At 38.0% G+C, this 24,307-nt stretch overlaps 1 protein-coding gene across 1 annotated transcript in view; it reads right to left on the reverse strand.

Annotated features, from left to right (window-relative positions):
• Mms22l (MMS22 like, DNA repair protein) overlaps window positions 1-20,648 on the reverse strand; it is a 124,167-nt gene extending 103,519 nt beyond the window's left edge. Inside the window, exons 1-9 of the mRNA XM_040740717.1 lie at window positions 20,487-20,648; window positions 20,083-20,261; window positions 19,235-19,360; window positions 17,032-17,081; window positions 13,537-13,624; window positions 13,261-13,441; window positions 10,061-10,151; window positions 7,917-8,047; window positions 6,846-6,959 (exon numbers count right to left, since the gene is read on the reverse strand). Of these exons, the coding sequence (XP_040596651.1) occupies window positions 6,846-6,959; window positions 7,917-8,047; window positions 10,061-10,151; window positions 13,261-13,441; window positions 13,537-13,624; window positions 17,032-17,081; window positions 19,235-19,360; window positions 20,083-20,246 (945 nt within the window). The 5' untranslated portion in view covers window positions 20,247-20,261; window positions 20,487-20,648. The remainder of the gene's footprint in view (window positions 1-6,845; window positions 6,960-7,916; window positions 8,048-10,060; window positions 10,152-13,260; window positions 13,442-13,536; window positions 13,625-17,031; window positions 17,082-19,234; window positions 19,361-20,082; window positions 20,262-20,486) is intronic.
• Between the last annotated feature and the right edge of the window lie 3,659 nt (window positions 20,649-24,307).

The raw sequence follows: 24,307 nt of genomic DNA on the forward strand, positions 1-24,307 counted from the left end.
TTTTTAATAGAGCGACACTGTGTGTATCAAAGACACTCAAAGGCAGGTCCAGGCTCATAGTAAGTCAACACAAATTGAACTCTGTTGGTGTTGGGGTGTGTGTACATGCATGCACATGCCTTATTTTTTCTAAAAGAGAAAGAACATGGAGTAGTATTGAGTAGGAAGGTAGAGAGGGATCTAGAAGGAACTGGGGAAGAGTTAAGACTTCCAGTTTTACCCTAACAATAGTAATCTCATGGATGCACATCTGGAACTACTGTAAGAATTCATTTAAATTATGGATGCACATCTAGAACTAATTACCCATGAACTCATTTAAGCTCCCTTATGAATCCTTTGAGGTGCAATGTCAAAAGCCTCAAAATCATACATGCTTGGCTATTAAGACACTTAAGGGTAACTTTCTCTAGAAGACCATACTCTTGGGTGTACTTGCACACTTTTCCTAAGTGACTCTCTAACACCTATGCTTAGACCAAAACAAAAACTACTAAAACACTCTTAATCCATCTTGCTTATCCTTTTCCAGTATCTATCCCAGTGAAAACACTTAATCCTTTCTCTCCACAATGCCCAGATTTTCCTTGGGTTCCAGTACCCCAACCTAATATAGTCAGCCTGCCTGCACCATAATCAACCAAATCTTCTGCCAAGATCTACCCTGAGTGTGTCCCCCTACCCAGACCTCTTTCATGTCACATTCTAACCTCTCTACTCAGCCAGATCCTACACACCTTTCTCCAAGGTCTAGTGTGGTGAGTCCATGTGATCCTGCCCTCCTCCCATTCTCTACAATGCCCAGATTTATGCCCCCAAACTCCAGGGTTGGACCAGGACAGGTTCTTGCAAACCAGTCAAGTCTTTTATACTATACTAATCGAAGCCATAGCCAACCTCCATGCTCAACCACACCCACACATCCTCACTTCTACCCTAACCTCCTCTGCCCATATCTGACACAGAAATAACAAAAAGGTCCACATGCCCAGATCTCATCACAAAAATACAATTATGAAAGAACAAATCCATCTCTCTATTCCAAATCCAGGAGTCCTGTAGAAATGTTGCCAATGAGCAGTGCCCTAGGTAATTCCCAAGATATGGAATTTAAAATACTCATAAACTTCATTAAAGAATTCAAGTTATTTAAAAAAGAAACAAAGAAAGAGCTCAGTGAACTTAAATAGAATAAATGCCTGGGCGATCCCAAGAAAACACAAATATAAAGCTGATGGAAATGACAAAATAATCCAGGACTTGAGAATGGAATTCAGTAAAGAGAACACTAAATAGAACTCAAGTGGAAATGAAGATGGAATTGAAAGAAAACGCAATTAACTGGACTAGAAAATTAAAAGGAAAGCTTTTCAAATTAGAATGAACTGAGACCGAGCATAAACATACAGAGAGAACAGAAGATGTAGGTGAGATTATGAATTTTTTTTTAAAGAAAAGCAAAGGAAAGGTGCCAGAACACAGTCCAGGAATGGAATCTTTAAAAATTCTGAGTGTGAGAACAATCCAAGAAAAGTAAGAGTCCAGTGACCTCAGTTTCTTCAACACACAGAGCTATTCGTGAAATGTATTTTCGTGCTCCTCTCAGGTGTAGCAGACAGGAGTGAGTTTACTTCAGATTACTCATTATTGCTTGCTGTTGTTATTCAATTAAATGTTTAAAGTACCCTTTATATGCCTCTATGGAAACATGGCTTTGCCATGTGCAATTTGTCCTTGTGATTGTATACAGTTTGAACTATACTCATGTGACCCTTTTAAATCTTTGGAATATAAATTGTCTGAGGCTCTGAATAAAGTTGGCTACTACATGCGACTTTAGTCTGTCTCATTTAACAACTCTATTCTCCCAGGTCCCACCACCTCTAAAACAGTGACAGTGGCACCAACAGGGACCTGATATCAGCTATGATAAGAGTGGGTACCCTTAATGAAGGGGGTCAATGGAAACAGCAGGGCAAAAACCAGGCAAGACTTTGCCTTATGTCAAACTTGTACAGTTTTTTTTAAAAGGTAGAGCACAAGTATTAAAATCACAACTATTACACAGTTTGCAAGATGCTTATGATTATAATCCCTGGTTTGCAGAAAAAGGAATTTTTAGATGATGAAGTGTGGTACAGTCCAAAAGAATAAAGAAAAGGTATATAAACAAGGGGGAAAGATCCCCATTCAATTTTGGGTCACGGGCATTAATTTGGACTGTTGTAAAAATATTTCTGGGATAACTGAATACAAAGATGATTACCAACAACTATGCCCGTAATGGTTCCCTCAGCTCTCTTACTGGAGCCTCCTTTAAATATATAATTTCCACTGCCTGAGGATGATCCTGAAGCTTGGGATGAGGACTTTGATAATCTAATCTTGATTCTCTCCACTTTTTGATGAGGATTTAGGAGAGCTTAGGAAAATGCTATGTTTACAACCTCGGCAGGCTAAGACAGAGCATGTTTGAAAAGGAGTTAACTAATTCCTCCCCGATCTCATGAGTAATTTGTGCTTGGTATTTCCAGTGCCATCTCAGCAAAATCTAAAAGGTTGACAGGGATTAGACATAGATATAATGAAATATTTTTTAAAGGGCTTGCTCTTCCTGTGGAATGACCACTCCATATTTGTTTTGAATATCGTTTTGGTTGGAGCAATAATGCACAATGGTTGCCATATAATTGCCAAAACAATTCTTAGACCTTCCCAGTTTCTTCAGTGGCAAATGTGGCTTGCAAATAAAGCCCATGAAAAAGTTCAACAAGTAGGACCAAGGGACAATCCTGGAAATGACAGATAATGAAATACTGACAGACAACTAGGTATCACCAGATCATCAGTTGCTTAATGTTCCTGCAACTCTCCTACATGAAAATTGACAGGGGATCTGACTACACAAAGCCCCTCTGAGCCATATGTGGATTTAATAGGGAAACTTGATGCTATTGAAAAACAAGTAAACGGAGAACCAATTCAATTTATTAAAACAGCTGGCTTTGATAATGCCAATGAAGAGTGCCAAGGAATAACCAGACCTTAGAAAGACATGTTATACTCTTTCAGGATTTATGTAGAAATGTGGGATCTATAACAGCAAACTTAGCTGTTTTAGAAACCTCCTGTCCAACGACAGAAGATGTCTGCAAAATGTTTCAGTTGTGGCAGACCTTGACCACTTAAACAATATAAATTGTCCTTACAACAAATGATGCCCAGATCAAGGAACTCCTTGACTTAGCTGCCCTAAGTGCAAAAAAACCCCACGTGCTAAGAATGTGGAATCGAAATATGGTAAAAATGCCAATACATTATCTAGCAACAATAACAATACTAGTCAACAATTGGGAGATAGATTGAGGATCCCCCACCCCCAGGCTCTATAAATTTAGAAGGTTTAAATGCCAAAACATTACCATTTGTGCCACCTTCAGACTGTAATCCATCTATTCTTTCAAGAAGTGCTGCTATTGATATTCAACGCCCTAAAGATATTGCCATGTCCCTTTTTCAATGTTCTTTATGTTACACACAGGATATGTTGGGGATCTATACTATATGCAACAGTTGAACTTTTTTTATTGGGTTAAAGTAACTTATCCATGAAAAGAGTCAATGTTCATACAAGAGTCACTGATGAAGATTACATAGGGGAAAATGTAATCAAGTTCAAAGTGTCCACTGACTGACAATTTAAAGAAGAAAAATTGCACAATTATTATTATTGCTTCATGTAGCCCAGTCATGGAAAAAAGTACTTCACAAGTGAGGACTTGGTAGTACAGATAAACTGTAGCTATAAGCACTTTATTAATGGAAAATGCTAAATCATATTGGATTCAAAAATGTTTTTAAAAAAGTATACAGGGTTACTTATGAAGCTGATGTCTCTATTATAACCATATAAGAGAATAGCCCTCCCAATGGCCTATTATGGAGGTAAATTCAATCCTAATAGGGTTGGGAACTAAAGGAGACTAAACAAAGTACTACAAAATTACAATGCATAGGTCCAGAAGGTAAAGTGGTAGTCAGAGAGTTATGTTACTATGTTCAAATTAATCTTTGGGGAAATGACTTTCTACAACAACTAATGCAGAGATCTGTATTCCCACCTCTAAAAGTGCTGATTTCCAACAAGCACTCGGAATTCTCCCCACACAATACATACCCTATTGTTGATTCTGTATCCTAACACTGCTGAATTTATCTTTTCTAGAAGTTTCCTAATAGAAATTTTGAGGTCTGTTATATAAAATATATGATCCAGATCTATATATCCATGTCATCTGCAATAGGTGTAGTTTGATTCCAGTGGGGAGTGCTCCTGCCAGGAGACACAATAAACACTCAAACATTCCACTGAACTGGAAGCTGACTTCACCTTGGCCACTTTGGGCTTCTGATTCCCTTAAGCCAACAGACTGAGAAGGGAGTAGTAGTGTTAGGAGAGGTGATTGATCCAGACTGTCATGGGGAAATTGGATTGCTTCTTAACAATGGAAGTAAGAAAGATTATATTTGGAGTGCAGGGGATCCTTCAGGGAATCTCTTGGTGCTACCACATCATGTGACTAAAATCAATAGGAAACTACAACAGCCTAATTCAGGTAGGGTGGCAAAGGGCAAAGATCCTTCAAGAATCAAGGTACAGTCACTCCTCCAGGAGAAGAATCTGCTGAGGTTCTTGCTGAGGATGGATGAAATATAGAAAGGTAGTTAAAAATACCAGCTAAGGGGCTGGAAAGATGGCTCAGAGGTTAAGAGAATTGTCTGCTCTTCCAGAGGTCCTGAGTTCAATTCCCAGCAACCACATGGTAGCTCACAACCATCTATAATAAGATCTGGTGTCCTCTTCTGGTATGCAGGTAGAACACTGTATACATAATAATAAAGTTAAGGTCACATAATCAGTTGCAGAAATGAGGATTATAACTGATAAGTGTCTGTCAGTTTGTTAGGTATGTATTCGTGAAGGTATTTGTATTTTCTTTCCTGGATTTATCATGTAATTTAACATCAACTGAGAGAATATCAGTGGTTATCAATTTCAAGTTTTGAGATACTAAAAGAATGTCCCTCAAGCGACATTGCCATCTATTCTAAAATATATATAATGCATTTGAGGTTGTACAAGATTAGTTATATCACATTAGGCATAACTATGAGATAAGGAAATATGATTGTTGTCAAGGTTGACAATGAAGTACACTTTTAATGGCTATTCTTGATTGTCAACTTGAATATTTCTGGAATTAACTAAAACCCAAGTAGACGAGTAAACCTGTGAGACTTTCTTGACTGAATCGTTTGAAGTGGGAAGACCTAGCCTAGAGTCAGGTCTTTTGAGGTGGGAAGATCTGCCTTAAATCTGGGCCAACCATTTTGGGGCCAGCCTATATAAGCATGGAAAAGGGGAAGCTCTTGCTCTTTGCTCGCTTGCCCTCATTCTCGCTGGCAATTTTATTCCTTCCCTTGTATTAGAGATGACAAGAGTCAGAGAAACAGGAATCTTGCTGTGTCAGAGAAGCTACACCCATGAGTTATACACCCATGAGTTGTACCCGGCATAGCTGCTAAGCACAAAGTGAACAAGAATGGCATCAAGAGACATACTGATGTGGAAGGAGAAAGCACAGGAAGCTTCAATGCTACAGAAGGCACTACAGGCAACTAAGGAAAGGTAAGAGTGGGAAAAACAGCCCTCCCCAAAGAAAAATCACCCATACACACAAATATACATGTAAATAAAGAGGAGACTGTTAATCTGAATGAGAGCCAAGTGGGTAGGGAACAGATGAGAGAGAGGGTCTGGAGGGAGGAAATGATGTGATGATGGATGGATGGATAGATGGATGATAGATACACAGATAGACAAATGATAGACAGACCACTTAATTCCAATCCTGCTTCCTATTGACTCCTCCTGAAATACTTTTCTGAGGTGAAGTCAGGAATTCCACCTTCACTTCAGAAGAGATCTCTTAAGAGATCCCCTCAGGCTGCAGCAGATCTGTCTGTGGCTCCTGTCCCACTGCTCGTGACACCTCTACATCAGCACTCAACAAATTGTGCTTTTTTTATTCACCAAGGCCAACAGCGTCTTGTAATTCCAGTATTTCTTTGTGTACAGTAGCGCATGGGAACACACACCCTTTTCTCTGCTTTCCCACATAAAAGGTGGCAGAGTATAATCCTTGCACTTTGCTCATGTCATTTCATAATATATTGGGAAACCATATTACTTCAAGAAACCTCATCCTATCATGTACATATATGCATAAATAATGTTCATTTTATGTGTCAAATTGACCAGGCACAGAGTACCAAGATAGCAAGTTAAATGTTACTGGATGCACATTTAACATTTAAATTGGTAGGTTGAGTAAAACAGGATGCCCGCCCTCCCTAATGTGGGTGGGTGAATGGATCCCTTCAACTAATCAGACATGTCATTCAAACTAAAAAGCTGCCTGTTAATCAAGGAAGTCTTCTTCAAGTTGGTGTGTAATTTTTCCCTCCCTGCAGCTTTGGAATAAGACTAGATCTGTTGGCTCCCCTGGCTGTCAGGTCTTTCATCTCGGACTGTAACTTGTGTGGTCAGTACTCTGGGTCTCCACATTCCAGGATCAGCTTCTATAACTGTGTTAGTCAATCTCTTGTAACAGATGCCCTTATATACTCTATTAATGCATGTTCTCTAGAAGACACAGCTATATAGCAGAATATCCTACTATGCAAACAAAACACTGTATGTGATTTGAGTAGCCATTCTCCCACACAGAGATATTCAATATACAAACTAGTAGCAACAACTAAATATCAATTGTCCAACTTACTTCTGCAACAGACCATTTACTTCTGTGGTCTAGAAGATGAATAAGTAGAACCCACAATTCTTTAACACAGGAGCACGAGTAATGATTAACCATTAATGCTTCTGAAGGCCTAATCTACAAAAAGAAACAGAGCTATTTATATGTCACAGGGATAATTGTTACAAAGAGTTAAACTGTTTTTCAATTCAAGAAAAAGTGTCATTTCACTAACTGTTTTTTCAGCTTAAAAAATTTTTTTCAAGCATGGGTTAAGCAGTACACGTTTAAGATTTTGTTAGAAATAAGCTCTGTCGCGACTACTAAAATCAGCACAGCAATGTAACAGTAACTACAGAAAGTGAAAGAGACATTGGCAAAACTATTTTCTAGTACAACATTCTTTACATCACACCTGTTTAGAGTATAGGGTTGAATGAATGAAGCTCACAGTCAGTTCCATCTAAGACAGACAGACTCTCTCTCTCTCTCTCTCTCTCTCTCTCTCTCTCTCTCTCTCTCTCTCTCTCTCTCTCTCCATAGATTCCTAACAGAAACTTAGAAATAAATTTGCATTTGTTATAAGGCAAAGTAAACATGCTTCAAGCTACTGATAGGAAGGAAAAAGGAGTTCCAGTATACAACTGTACACAGAAAGTAAAGATAGGTAGGTACATACTAAATATTTTGAAAAGCTAAAACAAAGTATTCTGAATGTTTTTACCATAATGATAAAGATGTGATCATTTTAACCTGTTTTATATAATGTATGTTTATCAAAACATGATTTACCACATTAAAATGTCTTAACTTTATATTTTAATGTACCACTTTAAAAATTAACTTGTAAGATGAATTCCAGCCTACTGTAAACATTTATATCAAGCAGATAGACATATATACCAGCATATATATAAAAAATATTTTAGCAAATGTAAGCATTTACATTCTCATACTATTTAGCTCACCAATATCAGTAACCAAACATAAAACAAGAAACTTTTTAACATGGAAACCATTTCAAATTCTTATATATTAAACCACATGTACTAAGGATTGTTGCCACTAAAACATTAATAATTCTTAAAACATTACCTTGTCATATCTGTTGATCGACAGGCTTATTAAGTCACAAAGAAGATTTTCACAATGTTCTTCAAATAGGCTGACGTTGGTTAAACTGTCACCTGCCTGACTGATAAAATGACGACCATAAACAACTTGTTCTGCAAAATAAAATAAATTCTACTTTAAAAACCACAGATTTTTATTAATTCTCACAAGAAAATGATTTTTCCTCTTAAAATTTCTCTAAAGTACAACACAATTTAAGATTTTCTTTTATAAGTTCAATTTGAGAGTAATTGTTTATGGGTCCAATCATTACCTAAAAAATCTTTTCCAATTCTATATTCAGTTTAATTGACTTCTCTTATGTTAATGAGGCCATCTTTGAAAAGCTTACCGCTCTATCACTTCAAAATAAAAGAAAAACATCAGTCCTCTAAGAACAAAGCAGCTAACATTAGTCTTTTAATTGATGCTAGTATGTTCACCACTTGTAATTGTTTTGTGGCATAAAGCAAAGCATACCAAGGTAAACAATAACCAAAACTTGTACTACATCTGTATATCCACATGAATACTGTTCTAAAATATGAGTACAGTAATTATAAATCTGTGAGTGCCTTTTGTTTATCTGTGTGTCTGTGTACAGGACTTTAATCCCAACACTCCAAAGGTGGAGACACGTAGCTCTCTTTCAGTTCCAGTACAGCAGGACAGCCTGGTCTGCATACTGAGGTCTAGGTCAGCTGGGCCTAAAGAGTTAGTGAAACTCTGTCTGAAGATAGACGGTAGTTAGATGGATAGATGGATAGATGAAAGATAGATACAGACCAGAAACAAAAACAAAAAACAAAAAATAATTCACAGCATTAGAAATATAAGATTCTTAAAAATTTAGAAAATTTCTAACAGAAAATCAAAATTACAGAAATGTGGCAGCTAAATGACAACCAGAAAACCTAAGAAAAGAAGACATTCAGTATCGCTTTCCATGCATCAGCAATACTTAGTCCAATACTGGCAAGAGTCTGAAGAAAAAGCACATAACCTAAAATTAACATCAAAATGTCAATATCCCATTGTATGTCTAAGAAAATATTTTACAGAATATAGAAATTAAACATATATACATATGTATCTTCTGGAAAAGCATTTATTTAAAAAATCCAGAAACTAGTATTAAAAAGAGACATGGCTAAATTAGTGTAACACAGCCTCAGGAAAACTAAACCACAAGTACTTTCCCAAACAGTTATCTAAATGGGAGTTGCTAAATGGGAGTTGAGGAGGTATCTTAGCAGGTAAAACACTGCTGCATCACTATAAACCCTATTACAATTCCCAGCACCCAAGCAAAAGCTGGATATGGCAGCAAGGACCTACAATCTAGTGCAAGGGAAGGCAGATCCTGAGGGCCTATTGGCTCGCTAAGCCAAAATGGTACGTGTATGTTCAGTTAGTAAGAGACCTTGTCTCAGTCAGGCAGTGGTCACCCAAGCCTTTAACCCCAGCACTCTAGAGACAGAGGCAGGTGGATCTCTGTGAGCTCAAGACAGGCCTGTCTACAGAAGCAATCCCAGGACAGCCAGGACTGTTACATAGAAGAACCCTGTCTCAAAAGACAAAAATCAAACACCTACCTGGACTCAAAAAAATAAGGTGGAAATTTGTGATGTTGACTTCTGGTCACTATACATGCCAAAAGTGTGAACATACTACTGATGCAAGTAAACACATACACACACAAACATACACATACAATCTGCTAAAAAGTACACCCATACTGCCTGCAGTTATTAACAAAAATGAATACATATATGCCAAGATATCAAAGACTAAAAAATAAACTCAACTATTTTCCATTTATCTGGGGAACTGGGGTTATGGGGCTTGAATAATAGATACTCTGGGTGAAAAGAGGGGATAAACATCTCCTTAACTACTTTTTTAAAAAATGACATTGAGTACTTATAATTCAATATATTGCTGACCTTCTTTTAAAGAGGATATCTCTTCATAGCTCAGGCTGACCAGAATTCATCATCTAATCCAGGCTGGCCTCCCAAGAGCTGGAATTACAGACGATATGCCAGCATACTCAGCTGGCTAATTACAGTTTTAAAAGCAATGAAAGTTTGGATTTTTTAAGAGAATTAAACCCATAAACTTACTCAATTTTTCACTCAGCATGTGAAGTATTTCTAGCACCAGCCAATGGGTATCCAAGTGGAGATGTAATAAATGCCACGATGGTGGGAAGAGCTGTGAATGACATTAATAGCAAAAATTCATACTTAAAATAGGTATTTTGCACATCAAAAAACTAGTACATGCACAGATAAAGAACCAGTTAACTACTAATTAACTATCCAAAGGCTCAGAAAAATTTTGTCTTGATTAGAGAATTCTCTGGCTGGAGATCCTTGCTGGTTTAATACAGAAACATTATTGGGATGGCTGAACAGACTGGCATAGTATAGACCACTAATCCTACTTAGCTATAAAGCAATCTTAAGATACAGTTTCTGCTTTAGAAATCAGCTAAGAAATAATTCTTTTTTTTTTCTTTTTGGTTTTTCAAGACAAGGTTTCTCTGTATTACAGTTTTGGAGGCTGTCCTGGAACTTGCTCTGTAGACCAGGCTGGCCTTGAACTCACAGAGATCCACCTATCTCTGCCTCCCCAGTGCTGGGATTAAAGGCATGCGCCACTAACACCTTGCCAAGAAATAATTCTTTAGTGCAGTGAGTGCACAAGAACCACAAAATATGAAAAAGAGAACTTCAGACTATCATGCCAATTATATGTAGTCATCCTCATTAAGAAATGGAAGTTGCCCAGGAGGTAGGGACACACACCTTTAGTTCCAGCACTCAGGAGGCAGAGGCAGGAGGATCTCTGTGAGTTCAAGGCCAGCCTGGTCTATAGATCAAGTTCCAGGACAGTCAGGGATGTTACAGAGTAACCCTGTCTGGAAAACTTAACAAAAAAAAAAAAAAAAAAAAAAGGGGGGGGGGAGTTGACAAAGGCAAAAAAATTTCTCTCTCAATTCATGATTGAGTATTTAAACTCAATTCTATCAAACTCAAGTGAAAAACTTTAGCTCTATGCTGCACTGGTTACCACTAGTCAACAATGAGTATCACTCTAAAACATTAGTGACATTAACAGGTTCCACTGAAATACCAACAAAAAATGATGAAGGATTTTCCTTATCAGATATACAAACACAAAAGTGCTAGACTAATAAACAACAGTGGCACAGAGAGAGATAACAAACAGCAAAAATAGGGAAGGGATAAATATGACGTTTTACATCAATGAGGGAAATGCAATCCATTGTTATCACATCCATCTACAGAAGCTAGTATTGATTTTCTATCTCCCTACATATGTTTTAATTATTACGAATATGGCTGTTGTCTGGATGTATGCATATGCACCATGTGCATGCCTAATGATGATGGAGACTGAAAGAATACATGAGATCCTCTGGAACTGGAGTTACAGATGCCTGTGAGCCATCATGTGGTGCTGGGAATCAAACCCAGTCTTCTGGAAGAGCAGACTGCTCTTAACCTCTGAGCATTTCTTTAGCTCCCCACCCCCTGCATATAGTAAAAGAGAGGAACTGTAGCCACAAATGTAAAATTCAAAGTATTTTTAACAGCACAAATAATATGACATTAAAAAAAAAAACAAGTATAAACACACACACACACACACACACACACACACACACACACACACACAAAGGCCAATCATCTATCTGGAAAGTCAGGTTACTTGATGAAAAAGAAACAAAGAGAAATAAAATAAACTGATATACAATATCTAATAAGTAACATCTCCAATGCAAATTTTTCAGATAGATGCTCAACTGGAAATAGTAGCTAAAATAATGCTTTCCATATTTAAGATTGATATACTGTATATAAAAATATATAAAAGCCTAAGTTTTTAAAAGTGCATTTTATTACAGAACAGTATTTTGGTATATATTTTATATTTTAAAAAGTTCTCCTGCTTTAATACTTGATCTTGTAAATATTTTTTCAAGATACTCAAATCAAAATGTCCACAAAACTCAGATAACAGCTTCTTTCTGCTTACAGATAAGTAATCCATGTTTATTTTCTTATGCATTTGATGGATATCCAGAAAATACAACCACTCCAATTACAGAAACCCTCCAAAATCTACCCATGTACCTTTATTGCGACAGATTGTAAAAAGCAGTAACTGGCTTATTTTCCATGGATGAAATACATTAACCTATAAATTATTTTAGACCTTATTACATAGTGATTGCTGATAAAGTCAATATTGTTGTTCTTGTTAAAGTTCACCAAACTATAAATTTTGACAAGTATATTACTAAAACTTACTGATATTAGTAAAGCCAAATATAACAGGAGGTATTAAAAGTTCAGATAATCACATGCATTATAATTTGTCATTTACCTATGCTCCAATTTTCACATACAGATTTGTTATTTACCCATAAACTACACTATGCTATTAATACCATTTTAAAAAAGTCAAACTTCAGAATGAGTGTCTATCATTAGTAGAAAAAAGAAGCACAGTTAAAACAACCAACCACATTACAACAAAGTCTAAGAATATGTAAATGTAGGTTTCAAAATCTAAATTTTTTCCTTTGAAGTCTTGAAGATTGAACCCAACACTATGCATGTGATAAATAATCTACCATTAAGCTGTGATAGGACATGCAAGTGTATAATTCCATATGATGATTTTCCATACAATGATTTTTCTTTGAGAACAAGGGTATAGTTGTTAGTTTGCTGTGCCAGCATACATAAAGACCCAGGATCCAGCACTCCATGAACTGGCCGTAATAGTTTGAGTGTGCAATCCCAACACTTGGGAAGAAGGCAGAAAGATCAGCAGTCCAATGTCATACAGAGGCCAGCCTCAGATTATTAAGACACTATCTTAAAAAAAAAAGGACCTTTTCTTAAATTTTACTGTAATATATAGATGACATGGCATTTGCCCCAACCTTTACTAATGAGAATGACAGAAATTTCAAAGATGGTAATTTGTATTTGAAATTTCTAAGCATTTACACTTTCAAATAGAGAACAGCTATTGATTCAGAGTAGTATTGTAAGCACTTTAGGCAAACCATTTAATTCTTCCCATAACTCCTGGAAGTTGAGTAAGTTGTATAAATGAAGAAACTAAGGAAAGGCACATTTATACAGTAAAAAACAACACAATTAACCAGATAGGAGATCAGAGTTTCATTTCATGCCATGCTTGTATCAATTCTTCTTATACTTGAATACTTTTTCTTGAGGGAGAAAAATGTTGAATAATTTAAAAAACAAACTAATCAAACCTTAATCTGGTTTTGATTTACAAATGCTCCTAGAGTAACACTGGGAAGCTCAGCTAGATGTCCAATATACAGAAGTAATCCACGAAGTTCATCAATCAACATCGAAGGAAGCTGAGCTTCCAAAGCCTCATAGGGATGGACATGAAGATTGTGGCTCTCAGTATCTTGCACTTTCAGGCACCTAAAAAGGCATTTGATACAGTAAGTATACAAGAGTCTATGGAATATACCCACAGACATCCATGCAGAAAGAAAAACACTCATCTGTTATCCTACCTGAAGATGAAAACTTTAATGTAGTGGAGAAATGTTACACATCGCTGTCTAATACTGTCTGCTTTGGAATGTAAGGTGGCTATCTTCCCTGAAAAGGAAATAGACACAGTCAAAGATAGATTAAACAACAACTGTCAGTGAACAGAAGTCAAATTTGTTTTACAGACTTATCTTAAATCTAACCTATCAAGTCTTACTAAAGTTCACAACAAATAAGCCTTGAAATAACCCACTTTCTCTAGTCTCTCATTAGAACCCACAACAGGACTTTACATATGCTTTACCTTCCTATAATCTACTTGCAAAATCTGCTTAAAATGCAAATTATTTGTTTTAAGAAATCATTTTTCTTTTAATTATGGATCTGTGCATGGGTATGTGTGGGTAACCCAGGAAGACCATTGGACATCCTTAATGCTGGAGTGACACATGATTGTGTGTTGCCTGAGTGACAGGTGGCTGTGAGCTGCCTGATAGGGGTAAACATTGGAGATGGAACTTGGTACCTATGCAAGAATAGTACATGCTTAAGGATCCTTTATCTAGCCCTTTGAATTATTTCTTGTTGCTTCCAAGTCAAAGTGCATAAAGGCTACCAATCATATATATAAAATGAGATCAAAACTCCTTGTAATGATTTATAAGGTCCAAATAACCTTTGAATAATTCGCCTAAACTCATCTTCTGCCACCTTTTTCACTCAATTTCTTTAACAACCACATCACTAAAAATTATATACATTGCTGTTATATGCAAAACACTGATAATTATAATATGTGAGACAAAAACTAAACAAAGGCAGAGAAAACAGGGTAAAAAATATAGGCAAAAATTTCCCATACATATTTAACATAGAACTTGTTTGAATTCAAATGAACAAAACTGCTAATACTTTGGAAAAATTGCAGTTGGAAATAATAGTCAGATTATGCTAACAGCTACATATTAAAGCTGCTCTTTGGGTATGTCACCAATAAGGAAAATCTTTTTGATCCTTGCTATAGTTTAGGTTTGGTTTGTCCCTCCAAAGCTTACAATGAAACTTAATTTCTGCTGTGGTGGGGTTAAGACTAGGAGTAAAAGGGCCTGAAGAGCTGATCAGTCATCAAGAAGGATGAATGACATCTTACCATCACAGGTTGCATTATTTACTAGGACAGTGCGGTCTGCTGCAACAAGAGGTCACTACTCATGCTTTGTCTCTTTTCCAGGTGCCTATGAGGCCCATGTTGTGCCTTTATAATATGAAACTACCAAATATAATTTTTGTCTCTAGAACCATACTTAAATAAGCATTTTTCTTTATAAATTAAAACATCTCAGGTATTCTGTCACAGCACCACAAAACATAGTTTTCACAATTCTCAGTTCATGAAAACAGTATTCTCTAAAAATTGCTAAAAACCTCTGCTATCTGGGCAAGATTGGAATAAAAAGTTCAAATGTTCTATATCCCCCATTTTAAACTTTAGAAACTACAAACAACATAAAGCAAGTTTTCAAGTACTACAATCATGACAGTAAATTCTATTCTAGAGATAGAACTTTATGATCATAATGGCTTCCCATGGGAGGTAGTTTCTAAGCCAGGATTCCAAGGAGAACCTAGACAGAGCCCACTTAAGGACACAGCCAATCTCATCTTAAAGAACGTTGGAAACAACTCTACAAAGTGCACACCAGTTAGAACAGCTCAAGTTTCTAATTAGCAGGAATGAAAAACATAAATCACCATACATCAGAAAGGTTTGCCAGGCTTCTCCCTAGGCTACTAGAAGCTGCTTATGGAAGGCCTCACAAAACTGAAAACAAACCTCAGGAAGACTTAAAAGAATATATGTAAGCAAGCAAAAACAAAAAATTAACCAGCAAGATGAATGCTGAAAATTCTTAGAACTATATAAAATCCACATATACCACAATATCACATTGCTAGACAGTCAAAGACACAGAAAAAATGTATCACAGAACCAGGAGAAAAGCCAAACAATAAAAACAGATCAGTAAAAAGCATTGACAGACAAGTCAGCAGCCATCAAGGTTATGAGCAATAATTATACATATACCTCATGTACTTAAGATGGGTCAACTCTGCCTCACCTTAAAGTAAGCCTGGGACCCTAAGGGACAGAACAAGAACTCCCTGCACCAGGCAGTAAGTACTTTGTGTGTCCGGCAGGAAACAGTCTCACTAGATAATAATGAAACAATAATTTGTATTTAGTGCTAACATCCTGTGAAAATAAGAAGAATCTGACAGTTAACTAATAGGGATAACAGCTAGACTATGATACTAGAAAATAAACAATTTTCATTAAATACAAAAATAAGATAGGACTCTGTGGTTATAGTAAAGTCAAACCTTCATAATGTCTGAACACCACAGAAATAAAGCACTATGCACTCAAACACCACAGACAACATCGTTGTCTTCATGCTATCAAGCCCACTTTAATTAGTGAGAGCCCTTCCCAGCCTTCCTTCATGTGTCTCATCTAATTGCCTTTGATCCCTAACCCTCCAATGCAGAATAAAGGCCTATCACCCTTACATCTTATCCAAATCAGCAAGCACAATGCTTTGGTAAATTAACGAACCTATTTGACCTAAAACATGTTCCAGGTGATCTCTATTTGCTAGGCATTTGAGAGACACTGATAAATACTGAAAATGCATAATGGCATTTAAACTTTACAAGAACTCAATCAGTAAGATAGGAATTGTTACATAAGAGACACATAATTAGCTGAAGTAGAACACAGGTTGAACACAAAGTTAAGACTCCAAATGCTACACTGCACTGAAACTGTTGCAAGGAAAAACAGCTGGCCTTCAATAAAAACACTGTGCTTCAACTTCCTTCACAGTCTACCTACCTGTACCACTCCACTAAAATCAGCAATCCACTAAAGGCCAAAAGGAAACAGAAGTAGAAAGCAGGGGGATGACCAGAGTTCTGGAAGGTCTGTTACCTTTTATCTTTTATTTATGTTTCCCGCCCCATTCCACGATTCCAAAGAAATAATCCTCTCAGAAAAGTTTTTTCAAGTCAGATTTACCTTAAATCCTACAAAATTGACAAAAATACTTTAAATCTCACCTACAACAAAATTTAAATGTCATACTCTTTCAGAATACCAGATACACTGTGGCTCACAACCTTCCTAATGCTGTGACCCTTTAATAATGCCCCATGTTGTAATAACCTCCAACCATAAAATTATCTAATTACTACTTTCCTAACTGCAATTTTGCTACTGCTATGAATTGTAATGAAAATATCTGATATCCAGGATCTCTTCTAATGTGGCCCCAGAAGGGTCTCAAGCTCAAAAGTTGAGAGTCGCTGAACCGTACCAACATGACCCTCTGCTCTCTGAAACAGCACTTACCTCAAATTTTTATGAAACCCCAATTACACATTAGAGCCCCATATGGAAGTCAGTGTAATAGAGTGGCATTCTTCTTCTGTGATTAAGAACACAATAAACTTACCAAAATCACAGTTGACTTGAACTAAGGATTCCAAGTTGAATAGCTGTTGCCTGATTTAAAAAATGGGAAAGAGTAAATTTTAGCACAATGTAAAGTGCATAGCCATTACATGGGTTGGGTTTTTAACACTACTGGATAGCTCCATTATTTTATAATTCACTTTGTAAATGTTTATTAAAAGCTTCCACGACAAGATTATTCTTTTGTTCGTTTTTGTTTGATTTGGTTTTTCATTTAAATTTGGTTTTGTTTTGAAAGGGATATAAGTGGAATGCGAATCAAAAAAAAGTTTTAAAAAAGTCAGTTTCAGACACTAAATTTTTTTAGGATAAAATACATCCTTCAGTTAACAACGAGACATGTCTATCTTCTGGAAATTTAAAATACAACAAACATTCTTAAGGTTAAATTTTATGTTAAACTGTATCATACAAGTATGTAGTAGTTCAGAAAATAAAAACAATTACTGCCCTGATTAGTTCGTAGTCAACTTGATACAAGTTAGTTATCTGGGAAGAACTTCATGCCTCAACCAGATTGCCTATAGGAAAGTCTCTACCACATTTTCTTGATTAATGGTTGAGGATGATATGGGGGGAGGGTTTGATGATATGGTGCCATCCCTGAGCATGTAGTCCTAGGTGGTAAAGGGACCAGGCTGAGCAAGCCATGGGAAAAAGGCAGAACACAGCATTCCCTTGTGGTCTTTGCTTCATCCTATATCCAGACTCCTACCATGCCTTTCCCTGATGAGGGACTGCAACCTGTAAGCTAAATAAACTCTTTTCTCCCCAAGTTACTTGTCATGGTCTTTAATCACAGTAGTAGAAAAGCAAACTAAAACAGTTACATAAATGAAAAGTGTATATATAAAACCATAGGTTGCTTCATTTTAATTCCTAATAGTAATCCCATGTCATCATCCCTACTTGCCTCCAAATTCTCTTGGACAGACTCATTCATTGTAGGAGAAACTGTGGCCAGGCCTGTCCCTCGTGCCAGGCCAGCCTGCATGCACATTTTCGAGCTGGAGAGACACCTGACCCGCAGACACCAATGGGACCTTGGGAGGGGGTATTAGGGCAGGCCTAACTTCCTGAATAAACGAGTCTACAGCATGCTCTGGTACACACTGACTCCCAGTGCCTAAGTCATCGGAACTATGTCTCCTCACCCCCTCCCCAAAGTGGTGTCCTAGTAGGGTAACCTGCAACAATTCCTGTGCGTGATAGGGCACACCTTTAACCCCAACAATCAGGAGGCAGAGACAGGTGGATCTCTGTGAGTTCAAGGCCAACCTTGTCTACAGAGCAAGTTCCAGGACAGTCAGGGATACACACAAGGCCCTGTCTCAAAACACCAACCAAACCAAAACAAAACAAACAAAAAGAAAACAGACTCATTCACTACAATGTTTACAACTCTAGAAAAACCACTCCACTTATTCTCTCAGGTAGTAGAGCCGGGAGATGGCTCAACAGTTCAGAGCACTTTTCCTCTCACAGAAAGCATGCATTTGGTTCCCAGTACCCACGATGGCTCAGTCATACATCATCCAATTCATGACCTCTTATGACCTGTGAACACCAAGCATGCATGCATACAGGTATACAAGCACACATTCATTATTTTAACCTACAAAGAAAAAATTTAAAAAATACAGAATACATCAACGACACCCTGGCAACTCTTTATGAGGGCTCACAGAATGTAGTTCAAATCTTTAAATACTTGTCTTCGAAACATGGTGTCACAAAACCAAGGCCAGGCATGATGGTACATGCCTGAATTTCAGCACTCATCAGGCTGAGCCAGGAGCACTGCTGTAAGTTTCAGGACAACCTAAGCTACACACTGAATACAAGTGAGACTCTGTCTTAAAAACAAAAACAACGCATATACGTCATGTACAGAGTACTATACACATGCATGTAAACACTTATTCAATGCATGTATAGCTCAGTGGTGAGACACTTGTCTAGCATTTACAATAGCCTCGATTTGATCTCTAGCATTGCACACACAGTAATAAGGATTCTGAAAAGCAATATAAACTACTCCTTAAAACTATTATATGGATAATGGTAAGAAGAACAAAACAAAAGCAATTCCTGACGCTTTTGTAATCAGTATTGGGAAACACCCAGCAATGTAAAACTAGACAGCATCTAGAATCTGGGGTTAAAAACAGACATACATGTACCTGAATAAATGGAAGAGCTCTCGACATGAAGTTGCTAATGCTGTTTCAGTAACCCACTGGATGCCAAACAGTTCTACTGTATCCTCTTCAAAGTTAGTTGGTAATGGGTCAAGATTTAAAATCAACCTGTAATGAGATGGTGACTTATCAATTGAATCCAGACTATACGTGGCACATATAAGTCAGGAAATGCTTAGGTATCTTATGCCTTATGTTGTGTAAAATAGATTAAAGGCAATGTGACTCAAAAGGGAAAGCCTAAAGGATTATCTTTGAACAGGATGGGTTTTTAAATCACCAAATATTCTGAATTGTGCCTGGGGAATAACATTATGAAATTATGTAATGCGCTTTTAAGGTGTTGTTTAAGTGGGTATAACCACAAAAATCTGCAAAAAAATGGTTTCCTCCATAATAAAATTGCTTCAAAAGACTTTACCAAAAATAATTCGTGAACAGCCATTTTACTGCAATAATTACCCTTATTAAATGGATGTTAAGTCTATGACTCTGCATGCACAGATAACTTAGGGCTGGAAAGCACCAGAGCAGCAAAAAAACCAGTTGCATCCTACTTACAAACTACTGAAAACTTGTAGACCGGTGCCGTCCTTAAGAAGCAACACCAACTCCAACAGCCTAGGCTGCTCAGAAAGCAAAGAGATTATCAATGACCAAGAAAAGATCTCCCTAATATTCAAAACTCAGACAAGGCGCAAACCCTGCCTGGAACCTGCTGAGAACTATATATACCAAGCAATGTTTGGTGGACACCAGAGTTTAGGCTTCAGCGACAATTAAACAAACACTGCTTGGGGAACCTTCAATTAGTTTTGTTTTTTACCTACCGCTTAAGAGCGCCACTGGCAAGGTAGGACTCTCCAGAGAAAGACGCTCCTTCTCTGTTGTCGAAAGCACAAGAGAAGCGAGGAGGCTTGCACCACTCCGTGCCCAGCTCCAGCTCCAAACTGTCGGTCAGGAACGTGGCGGACACGGCCGAACCGCCGTCCATCCTTCACATGGTGCCCTGAAATGACACCGTGGTCCCTCACGGTCACCGCCAAGGCTCGGGAGGGAAGCCGGAAACCCGCACGTGCCCTCAGCACCCGGGAGAGACAAAACTGCGGCGGGGAAACCCGAGGAGGCAGAACGGTCTGCAAACATCCGGCGTCCTCCCGCGCCCCGCGGACGAGCCTCCCGGGCCGCCCTCGCTCCCTCCCGGCTACCGGTGGCTGCGGAGGCCCCCACGCACCTCAGGCGGCTCTCCTGGCGCGGACGGGGATGCTGCGGACGACCCCGCCGCCTCTGCCCCCTCCAGCGCCGGCCTCCGTGCCGGAAAAGGCCCGGGTGCAGCGAACGTTCCGCTCCCCCGGAGACCCGCAGGACTGGACCCAGAACGCGGAACCCTCCCGGAGCAAACCGGAAACAAGCGAAATTCCCGCCATGGCGTGCCCCGCCCCCGACGCACCTGCCCCGCCCCCGACACCGCCCTCTCTCGCGATGTCTTCGGTGAAGGTAGTGGCAGGGCCCGAGATCTCGCGGGAGCCTGTCGGTCGGGACGGATTGCGGAGTCCCGAGTTTGTTTTCCTCTGGACGTTTGTGACTTGGCGAGGTGAGAGACCTCCGTAGGAAAAAGGGAGTTCTCGGTTTAGACGGAAGTGAGGCGGGTGCTAGAACAGCTGGGATCGGCTTCCGGTCGGGGAAGCGCTGCTCCCGCCCCCGGTCCTCTTCCGGCCTTCCGGTGATGGAGGAGGCGTGGTCCAGGAGAGCAGGGGAAAAGAGAAGCCGGTGTGCTGAGACACTGAGTAATCGGCTTGCTTTTTCCCGGGCATGACAACGTCTACGCCTCTTGTAACGCGCGTCTCGACAGAGTTGCAGTTTGGTGAAATACGCAGTCCACTCGTCTTCCTTGATGAAGCGTTCTTTAAAGTTGACTTCTCGGGCTCTTTCAGCGAAACCAAGAGATAGATGACTGACACATTTGCCTGTTACCATCTTGAGATGGAAGGGGGAAAGTTTGAATTCTAATCCTGGCCGTAATTCGAATATATAGTTGAACCTGTGTCCGCTTCATTACAGAACCTATCCTAACTCTTGTCTATTTGAATTAAATACAATTTATTTTCTGACAGATTGGATGAAGTGAGGAAAAAAAGAAAAATAACAGCATTATCTTTATTCCTGCCACAGCGTAGGGCTACGGATGATGTATTTGTGCAGGTCAGTTGTGCACTTGAGACCTGATGCTTTTTTATTGGGTGCTGCGTCATATTTATAGTGTTGACTTGTCTAATCTCTATCATGAAGGTCTCAATAATCGCAAGAATATGTTGCCTGAGTATGAGACTATTGAGCAGTTAAGACAATTTAATTACCATATGACCAGTTTTCCAAATACACTCTTACCTGATGTGTTCGTTTAAATATCTGATGTTGATTAGCATACCTGTGTGAATCCAGTAACTGGAATGAGAACAAAATAATCTGTATTCATAAATCAATCAAGTCTCTCAATGTGTGTGAATCTCCTAACAGACCTAGGGGGACTAAGGTGATACTTGCTAAAAGGATCACTTTAAAAAGTGGATCCCAAACGGACTAGATTGCAAAGTGTGATGGCTAAGCACCCACAGCTGGTAAGATGTATTGTGGCTCTTCAGCCTAAGGGTAAATGTAAACGAGAATTACAAGAGAGAAATGGGATCTATCCCTGTAGAAAACAGTCACCTAACTTAATGTCACACACCAATGATTGCATTCACAGAGAAGCATAGTGACTGTTACCCCACAACCAAGCAAGGAAAGAACTGAAAGGATTAAGTACTCAATTCTCTTTCTATGCACTATGTTTCTATGTTTCACTGTCATTGGCCACAACTAACCAAAAAAAAAAAAAAGGCAAAGATGCAGCCTGTCAAGTATATACTCCTGTGATGGCATCTATGCAGAAATGAGAAGGACTAAAGGAGAGTTATGGACAGTGAATCAGACAACGTTTTAATTATTTTTAATATTAATTGTGTCAAGATGTAGCAATATTTACTATTATGCCTATTTAATAAAAACCAATTTCCATGGATACAAATATAACTATATATTGTTAATATAAATTACTGCAGAAATAGTCAAATAAGCAATATTGCTTTTAAAGATGAAATGTTGTATCTTGTCCAGGGTGCCCCCAATTTCTTCTTCCTCCTGTCCCAGCCTCTCAAGTAGCCTACGCTACAATCGATCATCACCATATCCACCTAGCAGTTTTAATTGGAGAATTAAAATGTCTCTGTAATTGGTGATGCAGTAGAAAATTAATAGTGTAAAAGACTTGAATAGTACCTCCCAATTTAACCTAATTGACACATGTGACTCAACTAACAATAAGAGAATATACAATCTAAAAAGTATATGTGGAACATTCCTAAAGTTAGACTGTATTTAACATCATAAAATGTTTCATCTGTTTAAAAAGGGTTGAGGGCTGTCAGTGAAGTGCAGAGGTGGAACATTTGCATAGCTTGTATAAGTCCCTGCCCTTGACTCTCAAAACTACAAAAAAGGTCGAAAGCATACTAAGTTTATTGTGTATCCACCATGAAATGAAGAGCTACTTACATAGGAAAAATGGAGAATTCAATGATACAAACATCCATATTTTTAAAGGCTAGAAGGCCTGTTAAGTAAACTTTATTTTAGCAAAAAAAAAAGAATATAAAAAATAAAAATAAATGAAACAAAAAACTGACTCTTTAAACCATCAACATGTAATTAAAAAGCCATTAACTAGATTGATCAAGGAATCAGGAAGGAAGGGCCATGAGGACAAGAAAAGAAAAAGGAGGAGGAAGATTGGAAGGAACATAAATTATCAGTCAGTATTAAAGAGACTGGGGTGATGGTTAAGGCAGTAAAGTGCTTGCTGCATGCAGACCTGAGTTCTATCCCCAGAACACACATAGAAAGCCAGGTGCAATTGCACATGTTTTTAATCAGTGCTGGGGAGGCAGAGGCAGGAAAATCCCGGGACTCATCTGTTACCCAGCCTAGCCTACTCTGAGCCCCGGGTCCCAGTGAAAGACCCTGTCTCAAAAATGAGTGCTATCACCTCTGACTACTGACCCCTAAGACTGGCTTCTGGCCTTCACACATGCATTCACATACCCACATACAAATATACAAGAACATAAAATGGTGAGTACACACCAAAACAAAGGATTAGAGTTATCAATATAGATCTACAAAGAGTGGAAGGATGCGAGTGTTAAAAAGTATGAACAACAACAGTATGCAATTCTTCAGAGCCACAAACTATCAAAGTACACAAAACATCTTTAAAATGTTAACCTGAATAGCTTCATAATCCAGTATAGAAATCTGGATCATATTCTTAGAAGAAAATTGCAAGACCAAATGACTTGACTGTTAAAATCAAGTCATATTTAAAATTGTTTAGACTACTTTATTTGATCTGTGTAAATGGTTTGCATGCAAATTCTGTTGATTATATTAACAAAATGTAAAAGCTAATGACATTATCGCAGTAGATAAATATTTTTTTAAAAAGTCTTCATGATTTTTAAAAATGTTTTCTGCAAACTAACAACAAAGAAATATTCACTAAGCTGATATGTGGTTGTGTGTGTGTTTTTGTTTACCTTATGGCTAATCATAAAAATGAGTGATTTCTCTCTACACTGAGAAAAAAGCAAGTATGTATAGATCTTCTTGTGTACCTAATCAATGAAGCATTGTATAAGAAATAAAATTCAGATGGATTAGAAATAAATAAAAAAAGAAATACAACTATCTTCATTCTTTGTTGACACAATTGGCTATATAGAAGAGCCTAAAGAAATTCCAGCTATTTAAACTAATAGTGGATCCTGCAAGATGGTAGGGTTGACCATTACTGTACAACAATGTTTATATGCTTATATTAAATTAAATAAGAAATGAACATTTAGGTGATGGCTTTGTCATCATATATATTTGAAATTGAAATGGCCTTTGTACAAGGATGACATGCTAATTTGTGAAGTATTCTATAATCTTGTGGGAAAGAGAAAAATGTCAACT

This window comes from Mesocricetus auratus, unplaced genomic scaffold (assembly GCF_017639785.1).
Source record: "Mesocricetus auratus isolate SY011 unplaced genomic scaffold, BCM_Maur_2.0 Super-Scaffold_6730, whole genome shotgun sequence".
Lineage (NCBI taxonomy): Eukaryota > Metazoa > Chordata > Mammalia > Rodentia > Cricetidae > Mesocricetus > Mesocricetus auratus.